At 37.5% G+C, this 15847-nt stretch overlaps 2 protein-coding genes across 3 annotated transcripts; one reads left to right on the plus strand and one right to left on the minus strand.

The window, feature by feature from the left end:
* The first annotated feature begins 503 nt into the window (after positions 1-503).
* On the plus strand, positions 504-9535 carry LOC107946137 (BTB/POZ domain-containing protein At3g22104). Of its 2 annotated transcripts, XM_016880360.2 has the most exons (4): positions 504-595; positions 923-1156; positions 6717-7811; positions 7918-9535. In XM_016880360.2, the coding sequence occupies exons 2-4, from the start codon at positions 1094-1096 to the stop codon at positions 8371-8373; spliced, it is 1614 nt and encodes a 537-aa protein (XP_016735849.1). In that variant the 5' UTR covers positions 504-595; positions 923-1093; the 3' UTR covers positions 8374-9535. The 2 variants fall into 2 exon arrangements, with proteins under 2 accessions (XP_016735849.1, XP_040962802.1); XM_041106868.1 differs by lacking the exon at positions 504-595 and having other exon boundaries at positions 628-1156; positions 6316-7811; positions 7918-8501.
* LOC107946138 (17.3 kDa class I heat shock protein) lies at positions 8695-9321 on the minus strand. Its single transcript, XM_016880361.2, has one exon. It carries the CDS (start codon positions 9319-9321, stop codon positions 8848-8850), a length of 474 nt encoding a protein of 157 aa, XP_016735850.1. The 3' UTR covers positions 8695-8847.
* Positions 9536-15847: the final 6312 nt, after the last annotated feature.

Consider the following 15847-nt stretch of genomic DNA (forward strand, 5'->3'; position numbering starts at 1 on the left):
AATATTTTTTCTCAAACCCTTCAAATTTCGAATGAACTCTTAAGCTTAAACGAGTGAGCTAGCCCGTAAAGAAGCCTAAATCAACCTAACATAATCATTTAAAAAAATTGAACGTAATATTTCATAAGAATGAGATATTCAATCTTACCAATAACATTAAATTGAATAAATAGTTACAAGAAAAGCAAATGAAATCATCACAAGTCTCCCTACCCCCTAGTTGATATCTGAAATAAGAAATACTAGTATTGGAGTGTCCTCTAAATTATCTTATTGACATGAAGCATGGATCTGAATTTGATTAGTCAGCCACTCAGCAAATCCAATTGTATCAATCAGCAAAAAGAAAAATCTTTAAGGAGAATCCAAACACGTATTGGGGGAAACAGACATCAAACAATAATAAGCATCAACCATCATCCCAACTAAAAAGATGAATATTTTAGTGGGGACCCATAAGAACATTAGTACGAGAGAGAAGGAAAGCCAGCAAAAGAGCTCCACTTCTAAACTTCTAAGCTTTGTAATGGGGTCCCCTCCCCAGAAAAAAACACATCGTTTTTCAGTAGAACATACCATTGTTCTCACTTGATTAGTAAGTGTTTATATCTCATAGAAAAGACACAAGAATGTCAGGTGGAGGTTAGGGCCTAGAGGTCACACAGACTACTGTTAAACGACTGCTGATTTAATATTATATATGTCATCTGTCTTGTACACCTTGTTGCTTATTGCTTGTTGCTTGCTTGCGCTCTTTCTTTTAGCACAATTTTTAGAGTCTTCTCTTTGGTTATACTTGTTGAGAAATCACCACTTTGATGCTGCACCTATTTGATTACAATTCCCTCATTTTTTTCACATCACCAAACTCAGTTCCGTGACTATAGAATTACTTGTTTCTGTTTGTCTTCTTGTTTTCCAGAGAATAATGGTATATGGCTTTCTGACTTTGGGTGCTTCTCCTTTCTTCCCTTTTCGCTTCCTCATCACTTCTCTGAGTTCGTCGGGTGGTTAACTATGTCATCTTCTCTTCATATCGGATACAAGTTCCAAGAAGAAAGAAAAAACTCTTGATTTGTGGTTATTTTGGGTCATGGCAGTTTGCTGTGATCTTGAAGTTGATGTTAATGGAGAGGAGACTTTCCTGCTAGACAAGGTATCTTAATTCTGTTCTTCAATTTTTCTCAAACTTTGCTTATAAAGTAGTATTTTTCTATTGAAGCAATGGTTAGCATGTAGCAATCACATGTTTTATTATTATTATTATTATTATTATTATTATTATTATTTGGATGTAATGATGTAACTTAGTTGTATTCCAACTAAGTTTGTTAGTGGTAGTAGGTGGTGATTTATTTTAAGTGGATGTAATGATGAAACTTAGTTGTATTCCAACTAAGTTGTCAAGTTGTAAGCTTGTATAAATAGGCTTTATGCCATTTTAAAAAAATGAATGAATTCAATCAAGATTTCATCCATATACTCTCTATTTTAGCTTTGCTTAAAATTTATTTCATTTTTCTTCTTTGTTTCTGCCGCAAGTCTCGATTCTTGCTCAGCAAGCTTTTTGTTGAACCTTGCTATTTGTTGCACTTAGCTCCAACAATTGGTATCAGAGCCTATTTCTTAAGGGATCTGTTATACAAATTCATGGCTTCATCAAGCTTTTCACCAGCTGCACCTCAAGTCTTCAATTGAGAAGGCTACCACATATGGGTGGTTAAAATGAAGACCTACCTACAAGCTTTCGATCTGTGGGAGGTAGTCAACTCAGATGTTGAACCAGTGCCACTTAGAGGCAATCCAACAGTGGCTCAAATCAGGCAGCATGCTGATGAGAGGACCAAGAGGCACAAAGCCATGTCTTGCATCCAGAACTCAGTGTCAGATGTGATTTTCACAAGGATTATGGCCTGTGAATCACCAAAACAAGCCTGGGACAAGTTGCAAGAGGAGTTTCAAGGGACAGAGAGGACAAGGCAGCAACAGTTGCTGAACTTAAGGAGAGATTTCGAGAATTTGAAGATGAAGGAAGAAGAAACTATCAAGCAGTACTCTGACAGGATTATGGCTGTGGTTAACAGCATAAGGCTCCTTGGAGAGCAGCTCAAGGAAGCTAGGATAGTGGAGAAGGTTATTGCAACTCTGCCCGAGAGGTATGAGGCAAAAATCTCATCTCTCGAGGACTCAAGGGACCTGTACACCATCTCCCTGACAGAGTTGATCAATGCTTTATATGCTCAAGAGCAAAGAAGAGCAAGCAGACTGGAGGAGCATCAAGAAGGTGCCTTTCAGGCAAGAACAAACACTGCCTACAAAGGCAAGAAGGCCTGGAGAGACAAGTCAAGGACTGATGTTGTAAGAAAAGAGGGTCAAACTTGCAAGCACTGCAGAAGGGCTGGTCATCCAAAAGAAAAATGCTGGTTCAATCCAGATGCTGTATGTCAGCATTGTAAAAAGAAGGGTCATGTTGAGAGAGTCTGCAAGAGCAAGGCCAAATCAAGGCAGAGTCAGTTTCAACAGAAGAAAGCTGAGGCTCGAGTAGCTAAGGAGGACAGTGACCAAGAGGAGCAAGTCTTTGTTGTGTTATGCTCAGCTGCTCAAGAAAGGTTCTCATCTGGTTGGCTTCTAGACAGTGGATGCACCAACCACATGACACCTGATGCTGCAATCTTCAAGTCTTTAGACAGAAGCTGCAGAACTAAAGTCAAGATAGGAAATGGACATTTTATTCAAGCTGAAGGCAAGGGTGATGTGCTGATATGCACCCCCACAGGTGCCAAAGTGATTTCAAATGTGCTTTTGGTGCCTGAAATTAACAGAAACCTGCTTAGCATAGCTCAGTTGCTGGAGAAAGGTGATTCTGTTGTGTTCAAAGACAACCAATGCCAAATCAATGATCCAAGTGGATCCAAGCTGATGGCAGTTCCTATGGCTAATAAGAGCTTTGTAGTTGACTGGACCAGGGAGTCAGACATTGCCTACACAGTCACATCAGATGAATCCAAGCTTTGGCATCAAAGACTGGGACATACCAACTTCAGATCGATGGCTCGAATGGTCAGAGAGGACTTGGCTGAAAACTTCATCAACTTAGTGGATCATGATGATGTGTGTGAAGTGTGTCAGCTAAGAAAGCAGGCCAGACTCCCATTTCCCTCGAATCAAGCCTGGAGAGCCTCTGAAAAACTCCAACTGGTGCACACTGATGTGTGTGGCCCTATGAGGACTGAGTCATTAAGTGGAAACAGGTACTTCATACTGTTCATTGATGATTTTTCAAGATATAGCTGGCTTTACTTCCTAAAACAGAAATCAGAGGCGGCCTCAGTGTTTTGGAAGTTCAAGACTGCTGCTGAAACTGAAACAGGTTGCAAGCTGAAGTCCATAAAGTCTGATAATGGGACTGAGTATACCTCAGCTCAGTTCCAAGCCTTCTGTGATAAGGCAGGCATCAAACATCAACTTACCAACACATATACACCTCAGCAAAATGGTGTAAGTGAAAGGAAGAATAGGAGTTTGATGGATATGGCCAGGTGCTTGATGATTCAGAAGAATCTGCCTAAAGCACTATGGGCAGAGGCAGTTAACACTGCAAACTACATTCAAAATAGGCTTCCAACCAAGGCCTTGGATCAGAAGACTCCATTCGAAGCCTGGTTTGGATTCAAGCCATCACTGGCTCATCTGAAGGTCTTTGGATGCATCTGTTATGCTCATGTACCTGCTGTCAAAAGGGACAAATTGTCTGAAAGGGCTCGACCTGGTATTTTGGTGGGCTACAGCACTGTTAAGAAGGGCTATAGGATCTTGGATCCTTCAACAAAGAAAGTGTCAGTCAGTAGGGATGTGGTATTTGATGAAAAGTCATGTTGGAACTGGGAAAAACATGAACCTGAGGAAGTTTCAGAAGGACTTGCAGCAGATCAAGCTGAGCCAGATCAAAATGTTCCTGAAATGGACATTGATGATGAACCAGTTAGAGGAACAAGACCATTGACTGAGATTTATGAAAGAGCTCATGTAGCCATAGCTGAACCAAGCAATTTTGAAGAGGCTAAAGCTCAGCAAGAGTGGAAGCAGGCAATGGCTGAGGAGATTAGCATGATTGAGAAGAACCAGACCTGGGAATTAGTTGAAAGGCCAGTCAAAAGGAAGATAATTGGGGTGAAATGGGTGTACAAAGCCAAGCAAAATGCTGATGGTACCTTGAACAAACTGAAAGCAAGGCTAGTTGTCAAGGGGTTCAGTCAGACGTATGGCCTGGACTACCTGGAGACCTTTGCACCAGTGGCCAGGCTAGACACCATCAGATTACTGATTGCCTTAGCAGCACAGCTCGAGTGGAAGATCCATCAACTCGATGTGAAATCAGCCTTTCTGAATGGTTTCTTAGATGAAGAGATCTATGTTGAACAACCACAAGGGTTTGAGATAGCTGGCAGAGAGCATATGGTCTACAAACTGAAGAAGGCCCTATATGGCTTAAAACAGGCTCCAAGGGCCTGGTACAGCAGAATCGATGGCTACTTGACTAATTTGGGATTCGATCGAAGCAAGAGTGAGCCAACACTGTATGTCAAGAAGCAAAGGACACAAACACAGCTTATTGTATCCCTATATGTTGATGACCTGCTGGTGACAGGAGGAGATCGAGCAGTGCTGGTCGATTTCAAGACCAAGATGCAAGAAGTATTTGAAATGTCTGATCTAGGGAAAATGTCTTATTTCCTTGGAATGGAGGTGACTCAAGCACAAAATGGGATATTTCTAAGTCAGAGAAACTTTGCCACAAAGATTCTGACCAAGTTCTCCATGCAAAACAGTAAAGCAACTAAAACACCTGTTGCTGTTGGAGAAAAACTATCGAGCCAAGGTGATTTTGAGAAGGTTTGTGAAACAACCTACAGAAGTCTAGTTGGTTGTCTGTTATATTTAACTGCCACTAGACCAGACATAATGTATGCTGTAGGATTGCTCTCAAGGTTCTTGCATTGTTGCAATAAAAAGCATTTACAAGCTGCTAAGAGAGTGCTTAGATATGTCAAAGGCACTTTGAGCTATGGTTTAAGGTACAGCAAGGAAGGAAATCTGAAGCTGGTTGGCTACACTGATAGTGACTGGGCTGGCTCGATAGATGACATGAAAAGCACCTCAGGGTATGCTTTCAACCTTGGTTCAGCCATGTTTTGCTGGAGCTCGAAGAAGCAAAGTCTGGTGGCTCAATCTACTGCTGAAGCAGAATATGTGGCAGCTGCAAGTGCTGTCAACCAAGCCATTTGGCTAAGGAAAATCTTAGCTGATTTGAAAGTGCATCAAAAGGAAGCTACTGAGATCTTCTGTGACAACCAATCTTCAGTTGCAATTGCTAAAAATCCAGTGTTCCATGGAAGAACAAAGCATTTCAGAATCAAGTTGCATGTTGTTCGAGAAATGGAGCAAGCTCAGGAAGTGAAGCTGATCCATTGTAATTCTGAGGATCAACTTGCAGACATTTTGACTAAAGCCCTTAATGTCACAAGGTTCGAATGTCTAAGAAGGAAGCTAGGTGTTTGCTCCATGCAAACCAAGGAGGAGTATTGAAGCAATGGTTAGCATGTAGCAATCACATGTTTTATTATTATTATTATTATTATTATTATTTGGATGTAATGATGTAACTTAGTTGTATTCCAACTAAGTTTGTTAGTGGTAGTAGGTGGTGATTTATTTTAAGTGGATGTAATGATGAAACTTAGTTGTATTCCAACTAAGTTTGTTAGTGGTAGTAGGTGGTGATTTATTTTAAGTGGATGTAATGATGAAACTTAGTTGTATTCCAACTAAGTTGTCAAGTTGTAAGCTTGTATAAATAGGCTTTATGCCATTTTAAAAAAATGAATGAATTCAATCAAGATTTCATCCATATACTCTCTATTTTAGCTTTGCTTAAAATTTATTTCATTTTTCTTCTTTGTTTCTGCCGCAAGTCTCGATTCTTGCTCGGCAAGCTTTTTGTTGAACCTTGCTATTTGTTGCACTTAGCTCCAACATTTTCAAGGGGAAAAAGGATTTTTTTTTCTTGCTTTCTCTTTAGAATGGCAGCATTTCATTCAATCATGTTGTGTTCAATTTGATGCGCTACACCAAACAAACAAAATGAAATTTTTGGATGAGCTCTTCTGAAAACTCTTGTCTTGTTTCTACAGTGTAAGAAATGTGGTGTAATTTTCAGTTGCACCTCCAACATTTAATGCCCCTCCTATAGTGGGTCATGCGTTCTTACCACTTTTCCATCTTTCCTGAGAGTCACACTGTTCACGGATTTTGCAGGAAGTATTTTAGGGCTTTCTTGTTTTCGTCTAGGCATTTATTGCTGCTGCTTGGGGGTGCTTTCATTCTTCGAGTCTTGGTTTGTTTTTATTCAGCCATCTTTTAAGAAAGGCCGAGGGTTGCTTTCATGGCATTGATTACTCTTCATTTCCCTGCATTGCTGGGTTGATTACATGGCATCTTTGCTATTTTGGCTTGATAAATGCAATGAATGGGGTTTTTGCTATGCCCATGAAGATTCTTACGAGAAAGTGATTGAGGACCGTCTTTACAATAATTCTCCACTTGTTTGTCTGTTTGTTTGTCACCTTTAGCTGTTCATTGCTAGAGTGTTATGAAATTTGTTTTTTACATTTCTGTACAACACAATATCTAATTCTGTTTTTGGCTGGCATTGGCAGAAAATTATTTGTTCATTCTCGGGCAGGTTATGCAAATTATTTGATAAATCCACAAATGCCAAGAGAAATAAAGTGAAATTCCGTGACTTTCCTGGAGGGGTAGAGAATTTTGAGCTTATTGCAAGGTTTAGTTACAACAATGGGAAAATTGACATAAATCCTTCAAATGTTTCCTTGTTATATTTTGCTGCTCAATTCTTGGAGATGAACAATTCCGTATCAGGAAACCGTAATCTAATAGAAAAAACAATGAAATCCATTGAAGAGATCAGCTACTGGACATGGTCTGATCTTTTGGCCACTTTGAAGCGTTGCCAAGATTTACAATCTTCGGGTATAGTTGAAAGATGCTTGGATTCACTTGTTGGGAGGCTGGCCATTCCTAGTGAAGCAAGTCCTTGTGCATCTACTTCTTCTCTAGATAGTCCTGGGTTTTGGCTTTCGTGCGATACCAGAAGTACCAAGAGTTTGAAAGACGGCTTCTCTCAAGCAACTTGGTGGTTCGAAGACCTTTCAATTTTGAGTCCCGATATGATCGAAATGCTGATAAAATCTATGGTTTCTCGGAAGTACAATCATGTAATCATCGGTCGGTTCATCTTCCATTACCAGAAGTCAAAGTTTTATACTGCCTCACCAGATGAGAAACACCAAGTTTTAGAAACCGTGATTGATATGCTCTACACTCTTGATACGAATTCTATTTCATGCAAGAGTTTGTTCAGAATTTATCGAGTGGTGCTAAATCTGAACATAAGCAAAAATAGCAGGAACAAGTTGGAGTGTATGATAGGTTCTCAATTGGATCAAGCAACATTAGATAATCTGCTAATTCCATCTCCTTATGGGGCAAGCTATTTGTATGATGTGAATCTAGTTCTTAGGTTTCTGAAAGCATTTCTTTGTGGGGGAGACCAGCAAGTATCTCCGATGCGGATAAAGAAGGTTGGCAGCTTGATGGATATGTATATAGCAGAAGTAGCTCCGGATCCTTGTCTAAAATCATCCAAGTTTCTAGCTTTGGTTGTGGCCCTGCCGGATTCTGCAAGGGACTCCTCGAACGAATTATACCATGCCATTGACATTTATTTGGAGGTAGTACTTGGATCTCCTTTATACAATTTCCTTATAAACATGCAACACCTAAAGATAACTCCATTATAATATTCATGTGCATGTGGATTAAATATGGTTTTAATAGGTGCATGCAGGGCTGAGTGATGAAGAAAAAATGAAGATATGTTGTGCCCTCAACTATGAGAAACTCTCTACAGAAGCTGGCATACACCTTTCTCAGAATGCAAAATTTCCATCGAAAAGCGCGGTGCAGGCCCTCATTTCCCAGCAATTGAAGCTTAAGAACTTACTACAGGGCACTAACAATACTAAGCTTTACACAAATTCCCCTTGCATTTTCATTGAAACCAAAGGAAAGGCAAAGAAAGATGAAGCATGTGAACCAACTCTTTACTCTGAAAGACTTGACATATCAGTTGACAATGAAAAGCTTAGAGAGCATTTACAAGGGATGCAATGTAGGGTGATGGAATTGGAGAAGGTGTGCAAGAAAATGCAGAGCGAGATGGCCAAAATCATGAAATCAAAAGCAGCAGCCCACAGTAGCAGTGCAAGATCATTGCCTAGACTCTGCTCATGAAAGGAAATATGTACAATCTCTGTATCTCTTCATTATTTCTTTGCTTATGTATAGCATTGAGGTACGACTTTTTGCCCTGGCTGTTCCTTCAGATTTTGTTAATTACAGTTTTTCTTTCATTCTCTGCCCATATTGGAGTGATTCAAGAGTAAGAATTTTATTATTTAAGGCCTCCCTATCCATAACTAGCTACTTGCGAAATGTTATTGTTCACGCAATCATGTGGATTGGTCGTTGGTACCAATACAGTTCTAGGCTAATTGTGAATGCGGAAGGAAATGAGATTAGATAGAAAGCTACGGAGGAAGAAGAAGAAAGTTATACGAGTTTAAAAGCTTTTTACTTTATTAGCAGGCTAGACATTAAAATTTTTCCAACAAACAAACATCTTCCCAACAGCATCACACTCAAATAGAAATCAGGTTCTTTTTTAGCACAAGTCGAGAAATCATTATAGAACAATTTTCAAAGCTTTCAACCCGAAATCTCGATGGCTTTGACATCAGGTTTCTTCACTTCCTGCTTAGGAACAGTGACAGTAAGAACCCCATTATCCATGGAAGCTTTCACCTGATCCATCTTCACGTTCTCAGGCAGCCTGAACCTCCTCATGAACTTCCCACTGCTACGTTCAAGCCTGTGCCAGGTGTCATTCTTGTCTTCCTTCTCCACATTCCTCTCACCACTGATTTGAAGCACCCTGTCGTCTTCAATCTCCACTTTCACTTCCTCTTTCTTGAGGCCAGGGAGGTCAGCCTTGAACACATGGGCTTCAGGGGTTTCTTTCCAGTCCATCCGGGCGTTCACGAAAGCAGAGCTTTCCGAGTTACGAGTTGTGAGTGAAGAAGGGAATGGGAAGTCCTTGAAAGGATCCCAAAGGTCCAGAGAGAAAGCATCCAAGATGCTGCTACCCCTACGATTGCCAACCAAACTTGGGATCATCGCCATATCTTTATTTCTTGACAAAGAGTAGCTGAATGCTGATGAAATCGCTTGGAATCAACTTCTTTTTTGTTGAGGTAGGATGCGCAGGCCTGCTCAGCATTTATAAGCAGACAAGAATCTAGCACTTTCTCATATCTGCGTTTGAATTGAGCCTAAACATACAAACTTGTGTTTTCCTGATAATTCTAGAAGGCTTGAGAATGGTCTAGACTTTTTATTCCACCTGCTCAACATCCACATCCTATATTGGGGACGAGGCCCAAAATTTTCAAATTGGACCTGCATTTTCGGTTTCTTTTTCCAGATATTACTGTTCAAAATAAAAACTTGGCTAAATACATTATACATTTTTTAGGCCATATTCTTTTTTTTATTATCTATACCATTAATAAAACTTTTAATTGAATTGAAGTCACGGGTTAATCAGATATCATCTCAATCAAGAAATAACTAGTATACCATTTTATTAAATGATTATTATTATTATTTTGATAGTCTTTTTATCTTTTTATACTTTTATATAGTTTTTAAATACTAAAAGAACTAAAATTAACACGCGTATGGATTGAAGGATTTAACTTGTGTTTAATAGACTTATAAACAAATTCTTTACCATTACACTAATAATAATTCTAAGTAAGCTTTAAAAAATTAATTTTTAATTGAAATTGCATATGCGTTATTATTATTAGTTTCAAATCTTACGTTTCATTATTTATTGTAGGTTATTTTTAAACATACACTTATGTTCTAAACATGTGGTTTCCACACGCATACGCTTGTGATAAAATTTTTAGTTTTAAATAGGCCCTTAAAAAAAGAAAATGAAAAAAAAATACAATAAGAGTGTTCTTACCTCCAACTAGGGATGACAATAGAGTGGGAACGAGGTTGAATGTTACTAAATCCACATCGCTCCACAGTTGGTTCTATTTGCTCCATCACCTATCTTGTAGCACTAGGGATGTATAATATTGAAGGCCACTACCACCTCCATGAATGTTGGATGCATTCATCCATGTTTTCCTCCGCCCCGCTTCACTTTAATTTAATTATTATTTATATTTAATATTCTTTTATCCTTTTAAATAAAACCAAATCTTTAAACATAATTCTTAAAAAAACATATGAATTTTTCTAACACATAATTATATTTTTACCCTCTTAATAATTATATATATACAAGAATAAAATAATAACTTCATATAATGAAATGGGATGGGGCCAGGCGGGTCAAACAATTTTCATAACAACTCCATATCCATTGTCCAAGAAAATAATTTGTCCCACCTCACATCCATTTTTCAAAAGAAAAAAAATTACTCCATTTAAAATGAATCAATTCAGAATCTTTCGTATTATTCGGGTTTCACCATCCCTATCTCCAACCCTAAGTAAACGCAATCAATTAGACTAAAATATTTTTGTATTTTATATATTAAAAATATGTTTTATAATTAAATTTAAATAAAACGTTTTATATTTTATAATTAAACTTGGATATATAAAATTTTGAATCAAATTGATTTAAGATAAAGAATTAATTTCTCTGCTCAAATCCACCCAACAGAATGGAAGTTACGGGCCACCTAGATGGAGAGAGGTGTGATTCATAGGATAAGAAGACAATGACCCTACCCGACCCATATACGCGAACCAAGTTGTTCAAGTCATGGGCCTAGAAATGCATCACCAGCAACAACAAAGATAAAAGGGTTCCGTTCGATTTGATTTTGCTCTTATATCTAACCCCCACGACCCAACAACCACCTATTGATTCTCTATTTTCCTTTTCATTTCTAATGACTAATGTTGATTATACAAAAATATAATTTGCAATATTCAATCTCATGTGGTATAGAAAAGTTTAAATTAAAGACTAGAATTTCTAGAAATTCTATCGCATAAACATTACATATTTAAAATATAGGGATGTGTTTTAAAATAATATGCAACAATTAATGAAACATATGGTTTGAAACTAATTAATAATAATACATGCATCGCTTAGTTATGAGATTTGTCTGCCACTTGATGGTTGTCGTTGGCTTTTGTCGCACTTTCAGCATCTTTCCTTTCAGTGGATTCATTATAGTGCTAATTGTTGGGATGAAACCAAGCTCGACAAAACAACACAGAAGCACAATTGGTGTTCTTTCAATTCCAATAAATCAAATTGGTAATTATGGCAAACCCAATAACACAATATATCAACAATAAATGTAAATCAACCACAATATCACAAAATAAAATAAAATAAAATAAAATAAATCGAGACAATTTTTATGTGGAAAACCTCTTTAAAGCAAAGGGTAAAAACCATGGGACATTGTAAGTCCACCAAAATTTTCACTATAATCAAAGTCTTCTACAAAATCACAACCAAGCAACAATAAAGAGTATATAACTCAAACAATGCTATCAACAAATAATCCCAAGCATATTTTAAGAGAAAAGTTGAAAATATCACCAATAATAGGATGACTTTGAAAGTCAAAAACCTGAAGCTACAGTACCCAAAATGAAAATTGGATTGTACACTTTAAAGATCTTCAGGTCTACTAGCTATCGTAAAAATATCAGCTCCATTGAACATTGAATGGATCTCCGATCAAAGAAAATACAAAAGTTGATTTGTGTAATAAATGTTATTTTGCTCTCCCACTTTTCTCTCTTTTTCTTTGACTTGTAGCGCGTGCACGCACATTTTTTTAGCCTTGCTCCTAGACGCATGGGGGAGGCTTACGAAAAGATGATGTGTTGTCGGGTGGCAGGGGAAGATGGTGTGTTGGGAGCTGAAGGCAATGCTACAGTGGCAAGGTTAATTGAGGGAGTGTTAAGGACATTCAAGAGTTGGGTAAAGGCTTCCATTGGGGGTCATGGTTGGGCGAGTTGACATTTTAGTTTGGGTTGGCAGAAGTTCAGTGTTGGTGGCGTCATTGCCATTCATAGAATTGCGGAATTGGCGGGATTATTTTTGTTGACAGGGTTCTAAGTAGCATCATTCTGATTTTGAGACATTATTTCTTCATGCTCATTGCACAAATTGTTGATACCGAGTATAATAAGGGAGGAGATTAGGTTACGGTAATGGAGGTTGGTTCACCTATAGAAGTTGAGAGTTGGAACAAGGATAATAGGACGGGTTGATTGGGGTCAAATGCAAAATAACTTTAAGGTGTTTAAAGGTCGACCCCCTATTCATAGTTTTTTAAGATATTTATATGAGGGATCCCTTTATCCATTGGTATGACAAGACTAACTAAGCATTCGATCCCGTTAAATGCGTAATGGCTAATCATAAGAATGTACCGTGAGATTCTATAAAAATGAGATAGCCAAGCCTAAATAGACTCTTTGTTGTCTTGAAAGTGTATTCATATTAGGATATCATTTTCCTTTAAGCCCAAGTGGTAGGATCCATTTGAAGTAGGACATGGTCATGCTTAGGAAGTCAATGCGGGGTCAACGATACCTCTTGGGATTGACACGTGTTTTCATGACAGAATGATATAATAATTTTAAAATGTCACACCAATAAATTTTATAAAAGAATAATGTTAATAATTGAAACTAAAGTTTAAAATTTGAAAGCAGATAAGTTAAATTCTTAAAAATAAAAATATAAAACTAAAAATTTCAAACATACTTTGACGTACTATTGCCTGAAAAGGGGATTTGATTTCCTATCCATATGGGCTAAAAAAAAACAATATCTGTTAAATTTAATAAAATTATATATATACCAGATTTTTTGTATTTTTAAAATGAAGGCGGCCTCAACTCAACCAATCTAAGAGCTGAGACCAAGATAACATAATAAGGTTGGAGTTATAAATAATCTGAAATGTCCCTGCTACCGACGGCAGCGGAAAGGGATGCCGATCTGCCCCCATTTTTTTTTAATATAAAACTTCAACTCCTACCGAGTTATGATATTCGTAAAAGATTCCTAGTGTTACACATCAAATCATCTATTTTTATTTTAATTTAGTATTATAATAAGGATACTATAATTTGTTCATCAACACCATAATATATCATTTTTAATATACATCAAATGCATATACGAAATATATATATTGTTAGGATCGTCCCGATTAAGCAACGAACAAGTAAAAATAGTAGAAGAAATTGAGAAGATGAACACACGAATTTAACATGGAAAAACCCCTCAAAAGAGGATAAAAAACCACGGGCAAAGATAATTTTACTATAATGGAAAAAGAATGAAGAGTACAAAAGATGGAGATAAAAACTAAACCCTGAAAACCCGAAAAACAAAGAACCCTCAAACGTAAACACAAAATTCTCGGAATGTGTTATGAGTTCTAATCTAATGGGTGTCTCTTAATTTTAAGATTGTAAAAGAGCCTATTTATAGGCTAAATTAGTAAGTCAAATAAACTATACTAATAAATGCTAAATATATTATACTAATAAATACTAAATCTTCTAAAAAGAAAATATATTTTTGTTTAACTTGACTTGCAAGCAATCTCTTAGAATTTGGGTCACACAATTCTAACAATCTCCACCTTGACACGAATTCTTTCAATGCCATCTTTGCCAAAACCCGCCACGGGCCTATCTTGAACTATGCAGGGAATTAACTGAGTCGAATCTATGCTTAGAAGCTGGAAGACTTCTAGCCTTCGACTTGTGCACTGCCAAATCAAAACTAACCCGGGTCTGATTTTCACGAATACAGTGCCCTAACTTTTCAAAACCTGCATCCAAAAGAGAACCTCTCTTCAACGAAACGATCATACCTTTTTCCCTCCTATGACCAAGTTGCCTCCGCTTCAAATGAGTAGACTTTGACTCCGTAACGGACGAGGGACGTCCGATTTCACCGGTCACTGTAGAACCTTCCAGAATATAAAGACTGCCGGTTCTTTTACCTTTTAACAAAACGAGAGCTCCACGAGATACTTTAATGTCGCTTGACTCGATGTTGATTCTGCATCCTTTCAAGTCTAAAATACTCAAGGAGATGAGATTCTTTCGTAAATCAGGTACATACCTGACATCTGAGAGTGTCCTAATCGTCCCATCGTGTATCCTAATTTTAACAGTACCAATACCGATTATTTTACTATATGAATCGTTTCCCATGTGCACAACTCCACCTTCAACTGAACTGTATGTGGAGAACCATTCTCTATTAGGACACATGTGGAAAGAACATCCTGAATCTAGGATCCACTCAGACGTAAGCTTGGAATTATCGCTCGTTGACACTAACAAGAAATCATCATCGCCTTCATCGACCAAATTAGCACCAGCTACATCTTCCTCGTTACTCTCAGCAGCTTTTTTTATTTCGCAGTTTATAACAATCTGCTTTGACGTGACCTAACTTTTTACAATAGCGACACCTTTTGTCTCGTTTCTTTGATGCTACCAAAACGGAAGCTTGCCTATCTGCTTTGCTATTCAAACCAAACTCATTGTCGAGTTTGTCTCTACTCAACAAATGACCCTTCACATCTTCGAACAAGAGTTTGTCTCTGCCATAAATCAGGGTTTCCCTGAAAGACTTGTATGAAGAGGGTAAAGAGCATAATAACAGCATAGCTTGATCTTCATCGTCAATATGAACCTCAACGTTCTTTAAATCATTTAAAAGAGTGATGAATTGACTGATGTGATCTTTAAGAAGCTCACCTTCGTTCATGCGAAACGTAAATAGACGTTGTTTCAACACTAAACGGTTAGCCAGAGACTTAGTCGCATAAAGAGTTTCTAACCTTTTCCACAAGGCGAATGAGGTCTTCTCCATCAATACCTCCTGCAATACTGTATTCGCGAGGCACAACTGGATTGCAGACAAGGCCTTTTCATCAAGCTCTTCCCATTCTGTTTGATTTAGATTCTCAGGCTTTTTCCCTGTAACAACCTTTTTCAAGCCATTTTGAACTAGAATTGCCATCATCCGAACTTGCCACAGATTGAAATTTGTCTCACCATCGAACTTCTCAATTTCAAACCTTGTTGCTGCCATCTCTGAACGGGCTGATCTATGAAAGTTAAACTAGCTCTAATACCACTTGTTAGGATCGTCCTGATTAAGCAACGAACAAGTAAAAATAGTAGAAGAAATTGAGAAGATGAACACACGAATTTAACGTGAAAAAACCTCTCAAAAGAGGATAAAAAACCACGGGCAAAGATAATTTTACTATAATGGCAAAAGAATGAAGAGTACAAAAGATGGAGATAAAAACTAAACCCCGAAAACCCGAAAAACAAAGAACCCTCAAACGTAAACACAAAATTCTCTGAATGTGTTATGAGTTCTAATCTAATGGGTGTCTCTTAATTCTAAGATTGTAAAGGAGCCTATTTATAGGCTAAATTAGTAAGTCAAATAAACTATACTAATAAATGCTAAATATATTATACTAATAAATACTAAATCTTCTAGAAAGAAAATATATTTTTGTTTAACTTGACTTGCAAGCAATCTCTTAGAATTTAGGTGACACAATTCTAACATATATTTATAGGTTTAAAGTTCCAGAAA

Source organism: Gossypium hirsutum, chromosome D12 (assembly GCF_007990345.1).
Source record: "Gossypium hirsutum isolate 1008001.06 chromosome D12, Gossypium_hirsutum_v2.1, whole genome shotgun sequence".
Lineage (NCBI taxonomy): Eukaryota > Viridiplantae > Streptophyta > Magnoliopsida > Malvales > Malvaceae > Gossypium > Gossypium hirsutum.

Excerpts from the sequence above, each read along its gene's own strand:
- LOC107946137 (XM_016880360.2), top strand. The coding sequence starts at position 1,094 with ATGGCAGTTTGCTGTGATCTTGAAGTTGATGTTAATGGAGAGGAGACT. Across the intron at positions 1,157-6,716 it reads AGACTTTCCTGCTAGACAAG|AAAATTATTTGTTCATTCTC; the intron begins GTATCTTAATTC and ends TGGCATTGGCAG. Across the intron at positions 7,812-7,917 it reads CCATTGACATTTATTTGGAG|GTGCATGCAGGGCTGAGTGA; the intron begins GTAGTACTTGGA and ends TGGTTTTAATAG.
- LOC107946138 (XM_016880361.2), bottom strand. The coding sequence starts at position 9,321 with ATGGCGATGATCCCAAGTTTGGTTGGCAATCGTAGGGGTAGCAGCATC.